General features: G+C 43.3%; 1 protein-coding gene across 2 annotated transcripts in view; it reads right to left on the bottom strand.

The window, feature by feature from the left end:
• cltca (clathrin, heavy chain a (Hc)) overlaps positions 1–24,158 on the bottom strand; it is a 75,165-nt gene extending 51,007 nt beyond the window's left edge. Inside the window, exons 1-3 of one of the 2 annotated variants that reach the window (XM_029691153.1) lie at positions 23,710–24,158; positions 1,554–1,761; positions 1,075–1,077 (exon numbers count right to left, since the gene is read on the bottom strand). In XM_029691153.1, the coding sequence (XP_029547013.1) occupies positions 1,075–1,077; positions 1,554–1,761; positions 23,710–23,751 (253 nt within the window). In that variant the 5' untranslated portion in view covers positions 23,752–24,158. The remainder of the gene's footprint in view (positions 1–1,074; positions 1,078–1,553; positions 1,762–23,709) is intronic. The other variant, XM_029691154.1, reaches the window with a different exon arrangement.
• Positions 24,159–25,219: the final 1,061 nt, after the last annotated feature.

The raw sequence follows: 25,219 nt of genomic DNA, 5'->3' as shown, positions 1-25,219 counted from the left end.
AAACCAATCAAAGACTATTTTCCTTTAACGACCAATCAGTTGGTGGCTAATCTGATTTTCAGCCCTCTGGGCCATAGTAACTCGTCAAAGGGCCCTATTCATCATCTCCATACTGCTTCTGGCCTGAAATGTACACTTGCTATATCCGCTCCATCATCTGATAGGATAGAATACCAGAGGAAGACTCACTGGACATGCTACATCATCTGATCTGAGCTACCATCAGAATACAAAACACTGATTCAAATCACTATCGTCCCCCAGGCCCCGTTCACTGCCTCTAACAGAGGGAGGAGCAAGGATCTACAGTGATCGTTAGCTAGCTATGAGGGAATTCTAAATCTGTCAATAAAATAAACAGATTACATCATGTGTAACCTAGCTCACGTCTACTTACTGCTTTACCCACAACTTATGTGGTCTCGTTTCAGGATAATACCTAACCTAAACTCTTACACAGCTCTTATGACAAAGGTAGTGAACCCTATTGAAAGCCAAGGGTTTGGGCAACGTTACATTCAAACACAGGAACCAAGGAGGGAATCGAAATGGCAAGCAACAAATTTGTGTCAACCCACAATATTTCCACCCCAAACAGATACTAAAATCACTGGTACGTTTAAGAAACAATATTGATGTAATGCCAACATTCAAGCTAGAAGGTTGTGAAAGATAAATCCTGTTTAGATTGGCCTAATAGTTAGATAATAGCTTAAACATAGGTGCGTGAAATATAGCATGAAAAAATGTGTATGGATTTTGGTCATGTAAAAATCCTGATTCCATAATAAAAGTCCTGCCACTGTATTTTGACAATTATGCCCATCTGTGTGCATAGACAGGGTTTGGAATAGAGTACAAGGGGACTGGAACAGTGGGAGTCAGTCTCAAGCTGGATGATAACATGGTGATGATATGTCTAATATGAAAGGAGAGACTAGAGTGAGTGAGTGCAAGTGTTTCTAGTGACCCTAGTGTGGACTTGAACTAAGTCTTAAGGATGTCTTTTGAATGCGGATTTAAAAACAGGATTTAAAACTTCCACAACTCTGTTGTACTGAAATGTTAACTCACCGTCTGCGTACACATAAGAAAGCAGTAAAACAAAACAAAAAGAACAAACAGAGAAACAAAAACATAACATAACAAAACAGACAAAGCAATTATGGCTGCTGAACAAGACTTACACTACTGTTGGGTCATAGGTCAGTAAGACTCATGTCTGGGCCAATCAAATATACTTTACAAAACTAAATAGAAATAGCTGGATGTATGTGGACATAAACAGATGTTTGCTTCAACACTGAATGGACATTGGATGTTGACAGAAATCTGCTGGCTACATAACAAACATGTCAAAACTGAATCATGAAGGCAGGTCCATTAAAGGTTAAATGCGGCTGTACTGCATCAATAAAAACATCAACACAAGCGTACAGAACGGTAGGGCTGTTGTACATCGGATAACTTGACAAATCCTATTGTTTCCCAGGGATTTTATCCTGGTTAAATCAAGACTTAATGAAATTCAGACTGTCAGTTGACTGGCTTACCTTTAAGTGCGATGACTTTGGAAGCGGGGTTCATGATGGCGCTGTCTGCAGAGATAGGCCTGCGGATGGGCGTGTTGGGGTCGGCCATATCTATGATCACCACCTGCGCTTGCTCGCCCACCTTCTCTCGGATGCAGATGAACTTATCAGACTCCATCGTCAGGGTGCTGAACCCGATGTTGGCCGGGTTGATCCCTAAGTTTTGGAGCTGAGGGGGGAGGAGGGGGAGACAACATTAGGAGCTGTTCAGCTATCAATTACCTGAGTAGTAGGAAGAAGAAAAAAAAAATCTGGGATACCTTGTGTGTGTACACTGTGCATTCAGAAAGTATTTAGACCCCTTCACTTTTCCCACGTTGTTATGTTACAGCCTTATTTTAAAATTGATTAAATAAATACAAAAATCCTCATTAATCTACACACAAAACACCATAATGACAAAGCGAAAACAGGTTTAGAAGTTTTGGCAAATGTATTAAAAAAACAGAAATACCTTGTTTACATAAGTATTCAGAACCTTTGCTCTGAGTGTCGAAATTGAGCTCATGATTTGAAAAAGGCACACACCCATCTATATAGAAACGGTCCCACATTTGACAGTGCATATCAATTGAAAAACCAAGCCATGAGGTTGAAGGAATTGTCCGTAGAGCTCCGAGACAGGATTGGTCATTATAGGGTATTGTGCATAGATATAGTAAAATGTATTAATCTAGGGCTGTAAAGTAACGCAATGTAGAAAAAGTCAAGGTGTCAGTACTTTCTGAACATACTGTATAATAAGCCAATCAATAGCAAGACAGCCTCTCTCACACAGGCCCACTGCTTTTCTACAAACATCAACATTTTCATCGGACTCCACTGTCAATTGGTGCCAGACTGACTGGCTATGACGTGGGAAGAGAACATGGGGAAGGGATTTAACATCAGGTCAGCAGCACACAGTACTTAAAAGGGGTGTGGTGGTGGTGCTGTTGTGACTGGTGATGTCATTGAGCCTGACACTGAGCAGCACCCCAACAGAGAGACGATCAGAACAGACCAGAGCTGCATGGTCTCTTGGACTGGAGTGTGTGGGGGGGGGGGGGGATCCTTGGCCAACGTTTCATTTGGCAGCATTTCACCACTAAGTAACTCTGTTGCAAAACATCTGGGCCCTTATTCAATGTGGTTTCCAAAGTCCGGTTCACAATCTCATACTACATTTGGCTCAGCTCATAGTAATGAGCTGACATCACCAAATAGAACTCCAACCTGTAATCATGTGCTGTACATTTTAGGTGTGCCAGCCAAACATGTCTGATGACGGGGTATTGTGATAACACACCCCATTCCTGGGGCTCTTTGAAAAGCTGGTCCAGAAAGCTGGTCCTGAGGTGCTCTCAGGGCAGGTATAGCTTGAGATGAGTAATAAGTCCTACTCTGATCTGTTGTTGAACTCACTACTGACAACATGGCATACAGAGACTGTCAGCCTGGACAAGGAGGAAAACAAGGAGTGAAACCGTGTTCCAATAACAAAGACCTGCGGGAGGCCAGATCAACAACATTACACCAGCTGCCTCGCAGGCACCACTCTACTGTCACCCTGTCTGTCTGCCAGGCATAACACCTACACAACATACTCACACTGACTCATAGAAACCCTGACACAGCAACAACCGGCCATCTGCAGGGGAGCAGCGGGTGATGTGGCATACTGTGCCCATGGACCTATCTAGCATTGATCTATCACTATTCACTGTCACATTTGGTGACCCTTTATTTCTGAGGACAGGTTGAGCATGTCTTTCTCACCTTATACTACTTGTGTAGTAATGTTGGAAGTGTACATGTGTATATTGAACTGGGGCTGCAAGGCATATGTGTTAGTTTGTGATTCTGACAGTGTAGTAGTAGTCTACAACCTGCAGGTATATGTCTAGGTTGAGGTTCATTGATTCTGAGGGCCACGGGGCTCCTTCACCCTCCAGGGATATTACATGGAGGATTCTCCCTCAGACCCCATATATCTATCCATCCATCTAGCTGTTCAGACTTGAAATGCAGCCAAACCCAACTTTGCTTTGAGATCCTGAGTGGCGCAGTGGTCTAAGGCACTGCATCACAGTGCTAGAGGCTTCACTACAAACCCAGGTTCGATCCTGGGCTGTATCACAACCGGCTGTGATCCAGAGTATCGTCAAATTAGCCCAGCGTCGCCCGGGTTAGGGGAGGGTTTGGCCGGTATTGTAAATAACAATGTTCTAAACTGACTTGCCTAGTTAAATAAAAAGGTTATAGAAATAAAACATAAGACACTGAGGGGAGTCGAATTTAAACTGAAGGAGAAAAACAGGGAGCTCTCCAAGACACAGAAACACACAGGGCTGGAGGTGCCACCTCAGTGACTGCAGCGGGTATGGTAACTGACAGGAATAGAATCTGACAGAGAGAGGGGCAGGGGGAGGCGTTATGTAATTGTTACGCCAAGCAGTACACATCTCTGATTCAGAACTGTTCTGTACACAGCTGTTTGGCACAACCCCCAATGGCTCACCACAACTATTCAAAGACATTTCACATAATATCAGATGACAGCTTCATTCTTTTCTTAAAATAAATCTTTATTACGCAACAAAATACCAAACAACGTACAATTTGGGAATGTAAGCAAATGACTTCATGCTTCCCCACAAAGCAAATGGGAGACCAGTAATTCCAGGTATTTTACCACTGGAATCCCCCTAGCTAATGCTCTGCAGGGTACACAAAGCACAAACATGGAGACCAAGCCTACTCAAATCAAAACCAGTAGCCAGGTTTAATGGTAAAATACATTCTATTTTTGGATTTTAAAAAATCTTGTGGATTGGATTAATGTTGCCTACTGAACAAAACAACGTAGCCTCGGCCTAACAATCTGAAACAATTCAAACACGCCCTCTTGCTGCACACTGCACACAGGTAAAATGTTAATTTGTTGTTGAAATATCCAGGTAACACAGATACCGGTTTTGACTGAATCAGGACTGAGGGCATAGCAAAGAAGAGAAAGCACATGGGTCAATACAGCACCCCTGGCCTAGACCACTGCTAATCAGCTAACATAAACCACATTTCCAGGAAGGGCGCAACAAATCCAGGACCTGAACCTTTATCAATGGTAAGTCACCTTCCACAACCACACCAGGCAGGCACCGCATTCTTTCACTCGTGTAGCCTCAGTTCTTCCTTTTCAATTACCCATCTACCCTACACACAAAAATAGATTTGACTTAATGGACAAAGTCCCTTGATGAAGACAAAAGTCATGGAAGTAGACCAGAGAGGAAGACAGAGGCCCAACTTGGCGGAAAATCTCCCACCAGCGTGTGGCGTTTTTTCATTGTTTCGCCCACCAAGCAAGGAGTTTTTGAATGGAGGTTAATGAGAGAGTTGAATTTGATCAACAACAAAAATATGTATGGCTTATTTGCTACGTGTGGTTTATTTGATCTAATAGAAGTTTTGTAGTGCTTATGTTGTTTCGAGTCTACTGATATAAGTAGGACGTGAGATCCTGGCAACTTCAATAAAAAGCTATATTGGAGTAGTCTTGAGATGGCTCCGCATATTCATGACATGCTATGCTACTAGCCTCATCTCTCTCCAATGAACACAGGCGGTTGACGTCAACAACCCTCATCGAATATTCACAAAAGGATTACAATAATGAGATGTATCCACCAATCCAAAGAAAAGGATAGGCGGGAGCTAGATAGCCAGCCTCGCCGCTTTGTGGACAACGACTCCCATTGTTAGGGCGGAGAGACATGCAGCTTGTCAGTATAGCCATAACCTTTGGTAAAAGTAATTTAAGAGCCTGTTATGGGAATGACATGTTAAAGAGAATGGTCAGGGTGAAGAGGGAACTCTCCTTTATCATTATAACAGAAGGGACAAAAAAGGAAATAGCTACCCATCTAAATTGTATGGTAGAAATTCTATTATAGAAAGTTGCACATCAGTTCCTGTACATTCCAGTTTAGAGTTCTATTTACTATGGCATCACTGCATCTTGGGTCTAATCTCACATTGGCTGGAGGGAAGCCTTGACCTCGGTGCTATTTGTCGGTGGTAGGGAACACGGCGTAGGAAGTGCTTAATAAGCAGTAACGACCACTAAGTGAATTGAACAGACAAAGGAGACCTGCAGCCCCTAGCCAAACACGATTCATCCCTCAGAAAAGACATGGTCACATTTAGAACTGCCTGACTGTTCACTGTGGGTAACATCAGCCAGCTAAACGCACACACACACACACTACAAAGGCTACCATCTCCCTAGAGATAACCTTGGCTTTACCCAAGCCCAGAACAGAACACATACTAGCACAATTCTTCAACAGATTCAAGGACATTCTTTAAGAGATTCAATTTATAAAACCAGCAAGACTGATGACAGGACTATGTGTTTGAAACACACCTGTTTTAGTGGCTCTGACATAGGACTGTACAATTAATCAAATTCACATTTGCAAAAACAGAAATTGCAAGAGCTCTATATCGCATGCAATATTTAAAAATGTCACTGAGCCAGGTGTAACATTTTTTTCTCCTCTTACAGCTGCCTCCCACACACACACACACACACACACACCGAGCCACACCCCCTGTCACTCAAGCGGTGCAGTTCCTCCTCCCCACTGTTAAATTCACTAGAAGTTCGCATGCTGTTCTGGTCAAATGCAGTCAACCGATTCCAAACAAGAACGATGCTGCTCCCTACTTCGCTTTTAAATATAAAATCATTCCATTTTATGATTCCAACAGTTCACCCAAATGTTTTAATCTATACTGAACAAAAATATAAACACAACATGTAAAGTGAGATGAAATAGAAGATCCCAGAAATGTTCCATCTGCACAAAAAGCATTCCACGGGCCTCACAACCACGTGTAACCACACTAGCCCAGGACCTCAACATCCGGCTTCTTCATCTGCGGCATAATCTGAGGGATCGTCTGAGACAAGCCACCCGGATAGCTGATGAATCTGAGGAGTATTTCTGTCTGTAATAAAGCCCTTTTGTAGGGGAAAAACAAATTGATTGGCTGGGCCTTGCTCCCAAGTGGGTGGGCCCACCCATGCCTGCTCCCCTGCCCAGTCATGTGAAATTCATAGATTAGGACCTAATAATTTAAATAAATGTGACTGATTTCCTTCTTTCCTTCTATTTTTGTTCAGTATATATTGTAAATCAAATCGCAATATTTTTAATCCCCGTGCCGACAAGATGAAAAATCTGTCAATGTGCCCTTGAGCAAGGCAATTAACCCTAATTGCTCCAGGTCGCCTTCGATAATGACTCTGGCAGTGACCCCACTCAGTGTGTCTAAAGGGTAGTTGGAATATGCAAACCATACATTTCCAATTCATACATGCATATTATACAATCATGTACATTATAAAAATAGGACAAATGAGCACCCACCTAATTATTAAATGGACACTGATGCCTTGTAGGACAAAACCCTGGAGAATTACACCAATGATCTTCAAAAAGACCAGCGCAAATCATCCTACAAAAATATACTAAACTCCCATGGCTGAGAAATCAAAGGGAATATATGTAGGCTCGATATTTGAAATGCTGAAGCCCTAAACATGATGCCACATCTTTATAGCGTCTTGCTGTTTATGTGCCAAAGAGTTTGGGGGAGTCAAACATGTCACTGATGCTGTTGAAATTGGACAACTGATCACGCATTGTGAGTATAGGGTTATCCTATCCTCCGGTCCTAACATCAGTCATTCCACAACGGTCTAGACAGATTTACATCTGCTGCCTCTATTCTAAGGAAAAGCTTTTCAATCAACATGAAAAACACAATAGAACAGTAAAATGGAGTGCAGCAGGCAGGACCACAGTGCACTGCCATCTCCTCTACAGAATGAATGTATTACACCGACCGGATCCAAATAACTCAGCTCAGACAGACGTTGCATTAGAGCTGACAAGGCGCCGCCGATGGAGAAGGGTGACATCTTATGAGCTCCAACTCAACTTTGCAATATAGTGACTTTTCTTTTTTCTTACTGCCAAGCACTTCTGGACATCAGAACAACAGTTACTGACCTCGATTTCCACTTCAAATATGCCGTAGGGCAACGCAGACTCCGCTGTTCGTACCAGACCCTATTCCTTTGTTCCACGGGCTACCAAAACGCTGCAGGCGTAGACGAGGTTGAGTCCTGGTGAAATTGAGGCAAAAAGAAAACCCTCCGTTCTATTGGCAGATGTCCAGTCACTTGGAAATGAAATGGCTGAGCTTCATCCTAGAGTCTCCTTTTAGAGAGACTTGAAAAGCTGCAATATTACGCATCTTACTGAACCGTGACTGGATGATGAAGCTATGCACGTAGTACTTGTGGATTCTCCATGCAGTGGCAGGCTCGGACAGCGGCTTCGGGAAAGTCTTAATAAGGGAGTGTGTTTTTTCATAAATAACAACTGGTGTGCTGCTTCAAGTGTGAAGGAAATCAAGCTTTTGCTCACCTGCTATAGAATACCTCATGGTAAGCTGCAAACCCTTTCAGCTACCAAGAGAGTTCTCATCTGTAATGATCACAGCTGTCTACATCCCTCCTCAAGCCAACACCCATCTGGCACTCAACTAACTGTATGGAGCCATAAATAAACAAACTGCTCACCCAGAGGCAGAGCTTCTGGAGGGTGGAGTCTAACGCAGGGAGATTTAAGACCGTCCTACCCCACTTCTACCAACATGTCTCCTCCGCCACTAGGGGCGCTAAAACTACAGACCACTTTTATCCTACCCATAGAAACGCATACAAGACCCTCCCTCGTCCTCCCTTTGGCAAGTCTGACCATGCCGCCATTTAAGACTGTTTTGCGAGTACAGACTGGGATATGTTCAGGGATTCATCCGATAGCATTGAGGAGTTCACCACAACAGTCACAGGCTTCATCAATAAGTGCATAGACGATGTCTACCACTTACAAGGAACGGGACACTGACATGGACATGGACACATACAAGAAAGCCGGCTACGACCTCCGACAAGACATCAACCATTCAAAAAGGACAATATAGGAGGAAGGTGGAATCCTATTACACCGGCTCTGATGCTCTATACATTCATGTACATACTACCTCAATTGGGCCGACCAACCAGTGCTCCCGCACATTGGCTAACCGAATTGTGTCCCGCCACCCACCAACCCCTCTTTTACGCTACTGCTACTCGGTTCATCATATATGCATAGTCACTTTAACCATATCTACATGTGCAGTCGTGGCCAAAAGTTTTGAGAATGACACAAATATTAATTTTCACAAAGTTTGCTGCTTCAGTGTCTTTAGATATTTCTGTCAGATGTTACTATGAAATACTGAAGTATAATTACAAGCATTTCATAAGTGTCAAATGCTTTTATTGACAATTACATGAAGTTGATGCAGAGTCAATATTTGCAGTGTTGACCCTTCTTTTTCAAGACCTCTGCACTCCACCTTGGCATGCTGTCAATTAACTTCTGGGCCACATCCTGACTGATGGCAGCCCCTTCTTGCATAATCAATGCTTGGAGTTTGTCAGAATTTGTGGGTTTTTGTTTGTCCACCCACCTCTTAAGGATTGACCACAAGTTCTCAATGGGATTAAGGTCTGGGGAGTGTCCTGGCCATGGACCCAAAATATCAATGTTTTGTTCCGAGCCACTTAGTTATCACTTTTGCCTTATAGCAAGGTGCTCCATCATGCTGGAAAAGGCATTGTTCGTCACCAAACTGTTCCTGGATGGTTGGGAGAAGTTGCTCTCGGAGGATGTGTTGGTACCATTCTTTATTCATGGCTGTGTTCTTAGGCAATATTGTGAGTGAGCACACTCCCTTGGCTGAGAAGCAACCCCACACATGAATGGTCTCAGGATGCTTTACTGTTGGCATGACACAGGACTGATGGTAGCGCTCACCTTGTCTTCTCCGGACAAGCTTTTTTCCGTATGCCCCAAACAATCGGATAGGGGATTCATCAGAGAAAATGACTTCACCCCAGTCCTCAGCAGTCCAATCCCTGTACCTTTTGCAGAATATCAGTCTGTCCCTGATGTTTTTCCTAGAGAGAAGTGGCTTCTTTGCTGCCCTTCTTGACACCAGGCCATCCTCCAAAAGTCTTCGCCTCACTGTGCGTGCAGATGCACTCACACCTGCCTGCTGCTATTCCTGAGCAAGCTCTGTACTGGTGGTGCCCCGATCCCGCAGCTGAACAACTTTAGGATACGGTCCTGGCGCTTGCTGGACTTTCTTGGGCGCCCTGAAGCCTTCTTCACAACAATTGAACCGCTCTCCTTGAAGTTCTTGGTGATCCGATAAATGGTTGATTTAGGTGCAATCTTACTGGCAGCAATATTCTTGCCTGTGAAGCCCTTTTTGTGCAAAGCAATGATGACGGCGCGTGTTTCCTTGCAGGTAATCATGATTGACAGAGGAAGAACAATGATTCCAAGCACCACCCTCCTTTTGAAGCTTCCAGTCTGTTATTCAAACTCAATCAGCATGACAGAGTGATCTCCAGCCTTGTCCTCGTCAACACTCACACCTGTGTTAACAAGAGAATCACTGACATGATGTCAGCTGGTCCTTATGTGGCAGGGCTGAAATGCAGTGGATATGTTTTTGGGGGATTCTGTTCATTTGCATGGCAAAGAGGGACTTTGCAATTAATTGCAATTCATCTGATCACTCTTCATAACATTCTGGAGTATATGTAAATTGCCATCATTCAAAATGAGGCAGCAGACTGAAAATTAATATTTGTGTCATCAACTTTTGGCCACGACTGTACATACTACCTCAAATCAGCCCGACTAACCGGTGTCTGTATGTAGCCTCACTACTTTTATAGCCTCGCTACTGTTATTTTACTTCTTTACTTACCCATTGTTCATCTAACACCTTTTTTGCACTATTGGTTAGAGCCTGTAAGTAACCATTTAACTGTAAGGGCTACACCTGTTGTATTCCGCATACGTGACAAATAAACTTTGATTTGATTCATATGTGTCAGGGCTTGCAGACTACAATGGGAAACCCAATGATGCAGAACTCCCAAACGAGCTAAGTGCCTTTCATGCTCACGTTGAGGAATATAACACTGTGCCTTGCGTTAAAGACCCTGTTTTCCAGATGACTGTGTGATCTCGCTCTCCATGGCCGACGTGAGCAAAAACTTTAACAGTCCAGACGGTATACAAGGGTCTGTTCTGTAATCCCAAAATGTTTCAAGCTGGCCACTATTCTCCCTGTTCTCAAGATCTCTAAGGTAACCTGCCTAAATGACTATCGCCCTGTATCGCTCACATCTGTAATTATGAAGTGCTGGACATGACACACAAGACCATTATCCTAGACCCACTCCAATTTGCATACCACCCCAACAGATCCACAGATGACCTAATCTCAATTGCACTTCGCACTGTCCTCTCACAGCTGGACAAGAGGGGAAATAACTACGTGAGAATGCTGGTCATAGACTACAGCTCAGCGTTCAACACCATACTCCCCTCCAAACTCATCACCAAACTTGGGACCCTGGGACTGAACCCCTCCCTGTGCAACTGGATTCTGGACTTCCTGACGGGCAGGCCCCAGGTTGTGAGGGTAGGCCACAACACCTCCGCCACGCTCCCTGCCATCCAGAACACCTTCTCCAAACAGCTATGTTGCCCACAATAGCTGTCAGGCCCGCAATCTGGAGGCCACGCACTGCAAGCCTGTGTATGTGGCTGAGACTGCCAAATACCAGCACCACCAGCTTGCACCTACACCAGAGGCTGTCCAAGCATGCCCCGATGGGCTGGTACTTAAGCAGCTTCTCGGCAAAGGCCTGCTCCACGTAGCCTGCTCCACGTAGCCGTCAAATGAGCAGCTCCCCCTGGCCTCCACCACAACAATATCTGGCGTATTGGGCAGACAGGAAAACACATCAAACCAGCTTTCCCTTAAACAACAATGTTTTTGCTTGTGAGCTGTTGGTGAGACCACTTCTCACTTCGCTTGCTATCAGGTCAACAAAGCAGTCACGTCTAGCAATGTACAAATCCTTGTATGAACAGTAGCCATTCACAACATGGGCAATGGACTCATTTGACTCATGTAAAACACAAAATGGGTCATGGTTTGCAGGGTACCAGAGAGATTATGTTTTGTTGGTAGAACCTGCAGCCTCGCCTTAACAGTAAAGGGGAGAATGTCCTCGCCAATGGCAGCATTCTGGTACATGGAATGGGAGAAAGAGTGGTCAGCACAGTCCAGAGCAGCGAGTTTCCCCTGCAGCCTCAGGCCAGTCCAGTGTTGCAGTAGCTGCATCCATCTGATACCAAGGAGTGTTGTCCTGGATGTAGGATGGGATCTGTCCTGGATGTAGGATGGGATCTGTCCTGGATGTAGGATGGGATCTGTCCTGGATGTAGGATGGGCTGTTCCATCATGGGTGACAGAAGCCTCCACAACACAGCGATCTGCCACAACTGTTTGAGGCAGTCACTGGCTCAGTTTGCATTCCAGTCCGTGTCCACCTGAGCGCCACTCCACTCCGGTTGCACAGGTCGTTGCAGTCACACACACAATTTGCCGCTGCTACTGTGTTATTTATTTTACTCATCTATCTTGATGCCTAGTCACTTTACCCTGCCTTTATGTACATATCTACCTCAAATACCTCAGCACATTTATTTGGTAATTGTACTCCCTGTATATAGCTCCATGCTTGTGTATTTTATGCCTCGTGTTACTATTGTATTTGTATAATACAGTTAACTCTGCATCATTGGAAGCATCTCACGGTAAAGTCACCACCAGTTGTATTCGGCGCATGTGACATAACATTTGATTTGAGCAAAATGTTTGTCTGATTGTCCATGACCAGGCAAACATGAGTGCAAGCTGGGCAGGCACTAACATAGCCCACCCCACATAGCCATGCATGACATCACTGAGGAGGCATTTGGGTGAAACTAGAACACACCAACCTGAAGGTGGCTGGAAACTCACTCATTTAATCATGAGGCTGTGTCCTCTCCTCACACAGACCTGCTGTTGGGTTACCTACCTCTTGGCATAAGCTGGATTGGCGGGTTTTGGCACATTTCCGGCGAATCACTGCATTAAATATGGACATGTACGCCAACACTGCAGGGAAGCACACGCCACGAGACTTGACACAGAAGAGCGATAAAAGAAAGGAGAAAGTAAATCGAGGATGTAACAGAAGTGAGTAAAGAGCAGGAAAGAGACTTGAAAGACAACGAAAGATGGATGATATGAGAGAGAGATCGCGAGCGAGACAAACAGTTAGGGTCACGGCTGACGCCACAGTGTGACATACTTATTTATCCGGTGGGTGTCCTTGTCCAAGTTCACTTTGCCACGGCAGCATAATGAGAGAGAGCGAGAGAGGGGAAACAGAGAGAAGAGCGAGAGAGATCGGGGGAAACAAAGGGAGAGGGATGAAAAAGAGGGAGCATGATTCTGAGTGATGCTCCCAGCCAGGTGATTGACTCTGCGGGTGCTGTGGGAAGAAGCAGACAGACTGCCACAAGGCAAAAGTAAGTCACTCCTCACCCACCATCAAACCTCTCCTCATCCATTACCACCACAAACCTGTCTCTCCCACTCCACTGTCACAATGACATGAAAGCCCCTACCTAGATCTTAAAATGGCACTACAGTGGAGCATGCTCTGCATACTTCTGTTATGTAAGACTGGGAAGCCGACAAGAAATGTAGATTGACACACATCCTTAAGCAGCTCGATCATTTATTAATAAGGGCTGAGCCAAGCAGCTCCTGGTTCCAGATACATTGGCGTGGCTGGATCAAATGGATATCCACTACAGCCTGACTGGCAGACAGTGAAATAGCAGTAGTGCACTGTGTGGAACAGGGCTTAACATTAGCAGCACAGACTCCATAGAGAAAGTAAATCTCAGAAGGGGTTTTCAGTTAGTGACAGTTGGTAAAAAAAAAAATCTGTAATCGGTTTACAAGAAATCTGCAAGTTCAGTTGACATTGTTGGTGTTATCGTTGGCAACTTCCGCTTCAGCTCTCTAGAAGCTGCAGTAGCGCTACACTGTGGCCACGACTGCGGTCCTCTCTTCTCTCACCAGGAATCAGTGACCTTAAACTCAAAATAAATCCCTTTCACAAAGCTGGAGCCTAGCAGCTTGAATGAACATCCAAGTGACAATCAACTGCACTCTCTCCCTGGCTTAATCAAAGCTTATGTTACGACTACTAGGCTAAACCACAAATCAGACACTTTCCCCGACACCATGTTAATCATCAAATCAAGCTTTATTTATACTGCACATTTCAGACAGGGAATGCAATGCAATGTGCTTTACAGGAAAAAAATAATAAAAACAAAAGCTGAAATATTTCCTACACAACACAGATAAGATTAAAAAAATCCAAAGAATGACAAACTGAACTAAAAAGCAACCTAAGGAAAAGCAAAGCCAAAAGTGTTTTAAGATCTCTGAAATATGTTCACAGTTTCAGCCCCCCTCAGGTACTCTGGCTATTCTAGATGCTGGGGGCATAATAACTAAAGGCTGCCTTTCCCTGCCTCATGGTCCTAGGCTTTGGGATAGTTAAAAGGCCAGTGCCAGAGGACCTGAGACCTACTGGGTACATAACTTAAACGCATGTCTGACATGTATTGGGCTGCACAATCGTGGATTGATTTAAAAACAGAAAGAAGAATCACAGGCAGCCAGTGCAGAGACATTAAAACCGGTATAATGTACAGCATTCTGTATGTTTTGAAGTTGACCAACGGATTTCTTAAGCTCTCTCATAACAAGAGGAAGCCCCTGCCCCATGAATGAATCTGCTAATTTAACCCGAGGTTAGCGTTTCCTCTTCTCCTTCGAGGGAACATGGGCACCTTGCTCAGCACAAAAGCCCCCCGCATTCTGCGGGAGTTAAAGGAAGGTCAAGGGTAGGATATGCTGAGGCTTGCAGAGGCTTCAGCCCCAACCCCCTCTAGAACGCCACAACAGGAAGCAGGAGCCCATTGTCCCACGGACTGAAACAACAGGCTGGACCTGTCTCCACGGCGAACATGTGACCACGGGACATTTGACCAGCACCAACCCAGGGGTGAGGAAAAAGGGTGCCCCGATGGATATAAGGGGAAAAAGGAAGCGGAACGCAGAGTGGAATCCAGCCACTGGTCATGCCAGTTCTGCTGACTGAGGGTTGATTTCCGGGTAGTTTCTTTTCCGTTTTGTGAAATGCTTTGCTGCTTTATTGTACAGTCGGGTGGCCTGCACTGAGGAATGTCAAGTGTTCAGCAAATCCATATGCTCACAAGCATGTCACAAGATATCAGCCGGTTACCAGGTGAGAGTTTAAAGTTGACCACACAAAGTTGATGTCTTAAAGAGAGCAGGGCAAGATGTTTCCATTCAAAAGAAATGTAAACTGGTGGGGTAAAATGTCATGTCTCATTTAAATGCCATTTGGCAATGGTTTTGCCATGCTAAAATGCATAAAGACTTAAAGGCAGTAAGGAGAGGAGCACAGTCATGCACAATGTAGCTAGGTAGGAGGAGAAATGGAAGCGACCTTGAGGACATTTCATTTTCAGCTGAACTGGTTACACGGTTGTAACTTGTTCATGCTGCATTAACAGAGAGAATTATGTTTTATGCTCTGCTAGACAGCCCTAGTATGATAAAACCAGGCTACTTCATAGTGATGGTGGAAAACAAATCTATAAAGTTACAAATCAGGATATTTTTTGACAATATAGCACAATAATGTTTGCACTACTTTGCTGTAACTGCACCAAAACGCCAGCATTTTTTTTTTTTTTTAAATAGGGAGACAATTTGTTTTAAGCACTCATTTCCATGACTGATCAAAACTTGATTATCATGGCTCTCATCCCTCTGCAGCAGACGTGTAGCAATATGTTTGGAACATCAAATCGCAACACACACACCTAATATTCCACAGATCTGACTTGCCCTTTCCCTCCTAAGCAACCAGTAAACATTAGCCCGTTTCGAGTTTCTTTTTCATGTCTTCTGCATCCATTTTGCTGTCACGTTCGGAGTTTGTTATAACCGATTTATTGATGTGATTATGATCGGTCAGGCCCTATTGGTCACATACATGTGATGCTTACATGTTTTACATAAAGAGAGCAAGGGTTGAGGGAATGTTTATCCTAAACAAATTAGGGATTTCAGTAACAGAACTTTTCAGTCAGAAACAAGAAAGAAACTAAATGGCTGAAATGTTGCAGCTTCAGCATGGACAGCGCAATAAACACTTTCTGTGGTGCCTTTTCACTGCAGTAGGGAGGAGAGCGAGACAACGTGCGCCTGTCACACAGGCACTATCGTCGGGCTCTTTGACTCATGTGTGTGTTTTAATTATTTAGTCAACCAGTGTGCTTAAAGCGTCAGCCAAGCTAAGTGCATAAGTAGTTGTTTTTATTCAAACAAATAAGTTGTGTCTGTCTATATGGAAAAATACGTTTAAACATTTTAACCAATAGATTGGTCGAAAGAACAGGACGTTCTTCATCAACCAAGATTTGTTTTTTAGTCGAGGACAGCCCTACAGCTCATGGATAGATCTTGCAATGAATGAAAAACAGAGCTGGAACATCAGCATGCACAATGCAAAGGTAAAAGAGAACCATGAGATTTTGAAAGACCTAGCTAATTAATGCTACCTAGGTAAACAGGAGTTGGCATTTCGTGGCAACGATGAGAGTGCCAGCTCATCAAACAGGCCCAGGGGAAACTATGTGGGATTACTACATGCCTTTGCTGAAAAGAAACAAGCTAGCAACCCATTTAGCTGTGTTTGCTTTGTGCTCAAGGCCTATGGTGGAATTTAATGGAACTGGCACACTCTACGTGTTCTGCAGAACAAAGTGATGGATATGGGTTCCTCCCGTAGCAGTATCAGCGGAACAATGAAAGCACTGGAACAGCAGCGACAATACTTTGATCATTTCTATGAGCGATTCGAGTAGAACTGCGAAACTGGTTGGAAACAGACAATCAGTAGAGTAGGCAAATCTACTACAACATACTGGACAATGTCAATGTACAGATGACAGACAGGTTTGACCTCTTTGGTGAACTTAATTTGGTTGACTTAGTGGACTGCAAAAAAATAAAAACAAGGTCACAGAAGATCGGCACCAGTACTTAGATTTCGTTAGGACTTAAGGCTCATCTTGTCAGATTGTACAGTTCACAAATTGTACGAGACAAATCACCTGGACAGCTCCTCGGCTTTTTGTTCCAGCATGACCAGACAGACTATCCCCGAGGCAACAAAGTTACTGCAGCTGGTCCGCACCATACCAGCCACAAAAGCATCCGTTGAGAGGTCACTTTCTGTGCTGGAAAGGATGAAGACAGAGCAGAAAACGGATTGATCAAGGATGACTCATCCTTTGCCATCATCTCCATCGCATCGAGACCATGACACTTTTAAAACTGAGGGCCAACGGGGAGGAGTTCTACAGTTCAGTCACTGATGTCTTTTCCCAGAAGGACAGACAGACTTTGTTTACAAGTAAGTGTTTATTAACAGTAGCACCCTCTACTATTATTACATTACATCTGTATTGTGTAAGTATACATCTCAAATCAGTAGCGCTGCCTAGGCAGTGTGTGTGAACCGCCGTCTACAAGTAAGCCTAATCACTGGCATTTGGGTCGCTGTCTGTGGTGTTGAAAATTTCCTGTTCTTGCAGTTGCATGGGGCACAAGCTATTAGGGCATGTGAATGTGTGTCTAATGGTTACACTGCCTCCCTGCTGCTGTTTGATGGTTGGTTGTCAGTGCTCAACATTCGGGGCTGCCCAGGCAACATCTGCAGAGCTCACCCGGCCAGTTATTCAAGCTTTCATATAGCCTGCTTGGGCCAGTACATTTTCAAACTCCAAAACATGTTTTTTTTTTTTTTATAATTTCTATTTGTATTTAATCCATCACAATCTTGAAGATGTCTGACGCTTCAAACTTGTTATTAACCAGCATTTGATTTCCAAGCGAAGCCAAGAAAGTCAAAGCCTTCACTCTCTGTCTGGAGTGAGCTCCACCTCAATATGTCCTGGATACTAGTGACAGATACGTCTCAGCGGACACGGGAAACCCGTCAATTCTGAGATTAACTTTGGCACACGCATTCCACAATCACAGAATAAAAATCCACCTTTTCAGTCTTTTTTCATATCAGTCATCCTACATAGCAATGTCATTATTAGCAAAGAAAAGTTTACGTAGGCCTAGGACTACACGTTGCTGCTTGCTTGTCAAGACAAACATTTACACAAAGCACAACCCTTTTTTTTATAATGCTATTGTTGTCTATATAACATCAAATGTCGGGTGGCGAGAGCGTGCAACGCCTCATACAGCCAATTGCTGCATGGAACTAAATGTGTTCTAATAAGCCCAGTCACTGCCTAACATTCCTAAACTACAACAGTCTGCAATTATTGAAAAGAGCAGGATCCCAGCTTTCCAGTCATGTTTGACATATTTCTCAACTCCAACTTTTGCACAATTGACAGCGTTTTACAATCTGAGTGTCTGGATTTGAGTGTGAGTGTCTGTAAAATAATAATGCCTAGAAAAACAAGCAGTGCTCTTGTTACTTAGAGAGAGAAAAGTCCCAATCTATCACAGCCAGGGCTCACTAAACACCCAGCTGTATAAAATTGTTGATATATAAAATTGCAAATTATGCAAGTGGCCCCGGATGAGTGAGGATAGGACAGGACACCAGCGGGGGAGAGTAAATAAAGAGGATGGGAGGCTTTAACCTCTCTTAGGTAGGGGGCAGTATTTTGACGTCCGGATGAAAAGCGTGCCCGTAGTAAACTGCCTGCTACTAGGGCCCAGAAGGTAGGATATGCATATTAGTAGATTTGGATAGAAAACACTCTGAAGTTTCTAAAACTGTTTGAATGATGTCTGTAAGTATAACAGAACTCATATGGCAGGCAAAAAACTGAGAAAAAATTCAACCAGGAAGTGCGGAAATCTGAGGTTTGTAGTTTTTCAATTGATTGCCTATCCAATATACAGTGTCTATGGGGTCATTTTGCACTTCCTAAGGCTTCGACTAGATGTCAGTCTTTAGAACGTGGTTTCATGCTTCTACTGTGAATGGGGAGAGAATAAGAGCATATGGAGTCAGATGACTAAGAAAATGACATGAGCTCAGTGGCGCGCGCTCCCGTGAGAGTCAGCTGTGTCCCTTTTCCTTTTTGAAGACAAAGGAATCATCCGGTTGGAATATTATGGAAGATTTATGATAAAAACATCCTAAAGATTGATTCTATACATCGTTTGACATGTTTCTACTGTAATATAACTTTTTTGACTTTGTCTGAATTTACTGCACGAGCATAGTGGATTTGGGTTACTCGACTGAACGCGCTAACAAAAAGGAGGTATTTGGACATAAATATGGACTTTATCGAAACAAATTAACATTTATTGTGGAACTGGGATTCCTGGGAGTGCATTCTGATGAAGATCAAAGGTAAGTGAATATTTATAATGCTATTTCTGAGTTTTGTTGACTCCACAAAATGACGGGTTTGGTTTTGTGACTGAGCGCTGTACTCAGATTATTGCAAAGTGTGCTTTCGCCTAAATGCTTTTTTGAAATCTGACACAGCGGTTGCATTAAGGAGAAGTGTATATATAATTCTGTGCATAACACTTGTATCTTTTATCAAAGTTTATGATGAGTATTTCTGTAAATTGATGTGCTCATTCACCGGAGTTTTGGAGGCAAAACATTTCTGAACATTACACGCCAATGTAAAATGGGGTTTTTGGATATAAATATGAACTTTATCGAGCAAAACATACATGTATTGTGTAACATGAAGTCCTACGAGTGCCATCTGATGAAAATCAAAGGTTAGTGACTAATTTTAGCTGTATTTCTGGTTTTTGTGATGCCTCTCCTTGCTTGGAAAATGGCTGTGTGGTTTTTCTTGTCTAGGTGCTGTCCTAACATAATCTAATGCTATGCTTTCGCCGTAAAGCCTTTTTGAAATCGGACACTGGTTGGATTAACGAGAAGATTATCTTTAAAATGGTGTATAATACTTGTATGTGTGAGAAATGTGAATTATGAGATTTTTGTTGTTATGAATTTGGCACTCTGCTATTTCACTGGCTGTTGGCGAGGTGGGACGCTACCGTCCCACATACCCTAGAGAAGTTAAAGATGGAATCCTTAGAGGTGAAACAGCCATGTCCGTTTGTGATATTACAACAAAGTAATTACTGTAAACAAACACTTTTTTACTAACATAATTGCGAACGCAACAGAAGAGCACAATATGTACCACCATTTTTTTGACCACGCTGCACGATGCTCCTCAGTTCAGCAACAAAAACAATAACAATGGTGGTGGGGCGGCCAGTGGCTCCCTTTCCCCCTACTGCGGACTCCATCTTTAATGTCTTGGCCCAGTGGGAGATAAACAGCAGTGTCCCAGCCAGCAGCACTGCATTGAAGTTCACCATGGGTTTCCTTCAGCCTGTGGGGTCAGTACGGGTGAAGCCATGTGTGCTTTGAAGAATACTGCGAGATTCTGGTAATTGCCTATATCTGGCCATCTGTAGAAGTCATGGATCTGACAGAGTTTGGCTGGCTGGGTCTCTGTGACTATGCTGTTTTAAAACAGCAGTAGTTGGCCGGCAGTGTGAGAGAAACCATCCATCACCTGCCCACTGGAGCACCGTGACGTCACAGCGGCAGATATAGGGGGCTGACGTTAGAGTAGTCAATGACTTCCTCAGATCATGTGACCACACTGCACCAATGGGCTCAGTAAGGCTTCGAATGTTTCCTGGGAGCTAGCTAGCTCTCCTGTGTGTGAAGCCTCATACCAACCAGCCCGTATACCTGACACTCAAGAGGGGCTGTGTGTGGACATAAACCTGACAGGGAGGCCAACAGATGATCACTGTTGGCCTCCGCTACACCTTTTAAAATGTAAATGGCTGACTGACACTAAAAGGAACCCTTGGCTCTTCATTACAGCCCCCTGTGAAATGCCCAGTTGAAGGACAATGTGGCACATACTGCATGATCCGCTGCTCATGCCCAGCTCCATACCATCTGTGAAACATGCATGAAAGCATATGCAGGTCATGCATAAGAGATAGTGGCTGGACTCCCTAAGGTATGACACACAATGACCTTGATGTGCCAATGACACAGAAATCAGAGGACACATACTTCAGTAATAACTTCTTATCACCCTAAACGTGTATGCTGTGGGCAGCTGTTGTAAGACCACAGAAACAAATGAATGCAATTAATTGTGTGAATACAATATCCTTATCTGGCTTTGCAATGAACACGCTTTCATGTTGAGAATAACCTGACATGGCCTTAAAACGATAGAATGCACCACAGGTCAATGTGAATTCTACACACACGTAATTTCAGTCAAATCTATCATTCTGAGAAGTAATATTTCTCAGTCAGAATGCATGAGGTGGTGGATCTGTTGCACGACACCCCTGCCTTCCAGTGTCTGCAGATATAAATGACAACGCCAGCTGAGCTCAATGCACAGAACAGCCAGTACAGTATCTAACAGTACCACCTTCCTCCATCTACTGTAACACCCACTCCTGCAATTATGGACCTGTCAAGGGCATCAGACTTTTCCCCCTCTATAAACTGTACATTCTAATTCCACAGACAAAAGGCCTTTACACAGGCTTGTCAACCTCAGACTTGATGTATGAATAACTCCAGAGCTATATTATTTCAAGTTGCTGAATCAAACGTAGCTTCAGTAGCCAACAGAACAGGTACAGTAGTGATATGGAGTGCTATTGCTGTGAGTGCACTGTACTGTGAAGGAGTAAAGGCTGGAGTGGATAATAGGTCTCATGATTGGGGCACTGCCTGTAGGGTTCATTTGTGTTGAAGTCACCATCCCTGTCTGGACTCTGCACAAAACAAAAAAAATCTAGAGGACAGCCCTCCAATAACATTAGCTCACAGTGACAGAGGGGGACAGAGGGGGAAATACTTTTTCCTCCCTTCACCATATGTGGTTAGCCATAATCCTCCTGAGAATAATAATTTTACACCACAGATTTAAATACTGAGAATAACAGTAACAATTCCACTCAGACAATACCCATGAGAATAGAGAAGATAAAGTAGAATCAATGTAATAGCAAAAACAGTACCTCTTCAGATGTAGAAAATAACCCACACAATTGCACAACAAAAGTGATGTAGTCTCAGTCACGAGCAGCGCTTGTGTCTATGGAAGTATTGTAGTAAGGTCAGTCTGACTGTGACAATCTATCCAGCTGTGCTTCTAATAACGGGTTGTGTGTGTGAGACATGCTGTAAAAACAAACAAACGATGCATTATGTAGCAGCAAATAAACAATGCAAACCAAATGATTATTCCCAAGCCAAGATGTCTTGTTCTGAATCTGAGGCTCCACAAAAACACCAAAGAGACTGATTTATTCACTAGCTAGGTCACAGATCTTGCAAGCCAAGTCTTGACACAATCCATGCTCTCCAAGGAGCATGAATGTTTTCCACTTCCTCAACCTGACTGACAGAGCTCAATAGTCACCATGACATGTAACCTATGTCAGGCTAAGGTATAATAATTGGAAAACCACAAACACAGTTCTCCTTGGTTTTATTGGTCTCAGACATCACAAGGATCCCTAGTGGCGCAGCGGTCCAAGGCACTGCATCTCAGTGCAAGAGGCATCACTACAGTCCCTAGTTCGAATCCAGGGACTGGATTGGATTCGCACACGAATCCAAGCTATATCACATCCGGCCTTGATTGGGAGTCCCATAGGGCGGTGCACATTTGGCCCAGCGTCATCCACCTCATTCTAAATAAATAATAATTTGTTCTGAACAGACTTGCCTAGTTAAATAAAAGGTTACATTTAAATAAGTAAAAAAATAAAATAAAACAACCCGCATTTTAGTGCTTGAGGTGATCGTCCACTAAACATTAGCTACAGCCAACCTGCCCAAGAGTCTTATTTCAAAAAGAGAAAAGTAATTATAAAACGTGTCATCTGTGACATGGGAAATGTTTGGGCGGTATGCATTCATACAAACAAAAACAAAAATCACATAAAGCCTAGTCTGCTTTCGTGTGAAGGTGTGTCATGCACCTGCTGATGACATGCTCTCTCATAATATCAAGATGTGTACCTAGGTGGTAATGTCCATTCACTACCACCAGCAAAGCACTAAAATGTATTAGCAATCAACATGAATGAAAGGAGATTGTTACTGTTAGGTTCGTAAAGACAAACGGTAACTATTGAGTACTGACTATCAGGCTTGGTGTTAGCTAGAGACCTCGCTCAGCTGGCTGAGCTAGATCAGCTTTTTCAAAACTGGGGCAAGAACAAGTGTACATGGAGGGTTGGCAATTCAAACTCAAATCGCTTGACAAGTCAGATGTAACGGGTTAGAACGTTAGCTACGCTAGGTGGCTGGTTAAAGTTAGCCAACTAATCTTTGATCCGGGTTGAATAGTCAGCAATTTAGCTACCTAGCGATCGTTACCTATAACGTTATATGCGGAAAAACACCAAACCACCCGGCATCGTAGTTTGCGATTGTTGGTGAATTGCTGAATTGGTATTCCATTATTTCCTTAGCAATGTAGCTAACTAGCTACCACTACGACACATACGTGAGTAGTTAGCTAGAGAGTTTGTTACAGGTTAGTTAGAAACTAAAATAAAATCTAGTTAGCTAACTTCAACAATAACAGCTTATCAGCCTACCAACGACCTCGCCATCCATACCACCGGGTAAGATAACTAGGTAGAAACGATATCTAGCCAAATATTATAATCCATTGCTATTATGTGTCAACTTCCCACGGAGCCGGTCGACGATATGTCATAAGCTAGCTAAGCTAACTCACATTATGTTGAGACGGAGCTATTTTTCATTCAGAGATCAGTGACGCTCGCTTAATTATCGGTTAATTTGATGTCCTAAAGAACAATGAATATGAGGCAAGTAATACATTATAGATTTTTCGAAATATTACCATTCATTCAACAGACAACATACCTGCAGGTGCTCCTGAAAGCGGATAGGCAGAATCTGAGCCATGACGGTTCCTCTGCTCTCCTCCCGATTCTCCAAGTAATGCTAACAAACTACGGCTTCTTCTCAGATCCTAGCCGGACAGCCAGGGAACGGCTAGTCTAAAGTCCAATTGGGTAGACTCGAAGTCTTGTATGAAAATATAATGGTGATTGTATTCGTCCTTTTGCTGTTAACTTGCGTGCTTCCCCTGATGACGGACGGCTGCAGCTGCACTAAACACCCTGAACCTGCAATGGCGGTGGCAGCTGCTCAAGAGGAGAGAAACAATCCGGAAATGGCAGTGTACTTCAGTGGGGCGGACGAATATAGATATTCATGTTTCAAAAAGTGTAATTTCTAATCAAGATTAAACTGATGTAGGATATTCACCATTGAAACCTATTAATTTGTATACAATCCAGGAAAATTGACTAGTGTGTAAAGGCAGCATACCATTTGGGAGATAATGATACATTGGTACTATTTCTTTGCGATTCGCCCTTTGATTTTTGCCACATCATTCGTCCTCGTGAATGCACGTCAGTTCCTACTTGCGTAGTACGTAGGCTACTCCTGTTCCGCACCGGTGAAAGCTGTGGGTGAAAGGTTTTATTCGATTTACAATAAAAGCCCCAACAATAAAATCATGATAATGGAGTTTTGTATACCTCTTGAATTCACAGGTGAAGCCACTACTAATAGACAATAAACAATTCATGTTTATCTTGTATGTGCAGCAAATATGAACAACTTTAATTCATTTGCCCTCAAAAGTCAAACAGGGCTTGCCACATAGCCACTTGCTGAGACCTTTTAGCAGTAATGCCATTTCATCAAGAAGATGCAGCAGGCGTCTGAGCTATTACTTACTTACTCAAGGATGCTGAGAAATTGGGTGGGCAGAGTTGGAGAGGAAATTGATCAGTCTGCAGTATAAACCGAGGAAGCAGATGCTGGCTAACCCAAGGAGTGGTCAAGAATAAGCTAATACAAAAACATTTCTCCTTATTTTGTCCTCTTGTTAAAGAAGTTGAACAAGTCATCTTGATCAAGAATGGGTGGGTATTTCTGACCATTTGATATTTTGTAAACACATTGGTTCCTAAATCAGATCGAATAAAGACAAGAGGCATTGACAATCATCTTATCTGGATCCACCAGTAGGCTATTAGCATTTGCACTTTAGAGTAAAAAGAGTTGTTTACAATTGGCTAGTCTGCAGATGAATTGAACTAGGCTGTCTGTAGTGACGCCTCAAGTACTGAGTGCCTTAGACTACTGCGCCACTCAGGAGCCCACACCCCTTGTGAATTACAGTTATTTCCGATAGAACTCAAACCCAATGCAAACCAATTACTGTTTTTGGACTTGAGCTGCAAGTTACACAACAAGAATATATTGCAAATCATGAAATTGAAAACCATGAAACATTTTATTGAATGACTCATGGCTGCATATGCATAATCCAGTGTCAGTACAGCTGTAAACTATC

The sequence above is a fragment of the Salmo trutta genome, chromosome 15 (genome assembly GCF_901001165.1).
Source record: "Salmo trutta chromosome 15, fSalTru1.1, whole genome shotgun sequence".
In the NCBI taxonomy this organism is placed as follows: Eukaryota; Metazoa; Chordata; class Actinopteri; order Salmoniformes; family Salmonidae; genus Salmo; species Salmo trutta.
The sequence above is the reverse complement of the archived record's forward strand: the minus strand, read 5'-3'. Positions and strand labels throughout refer to the sequence as shown.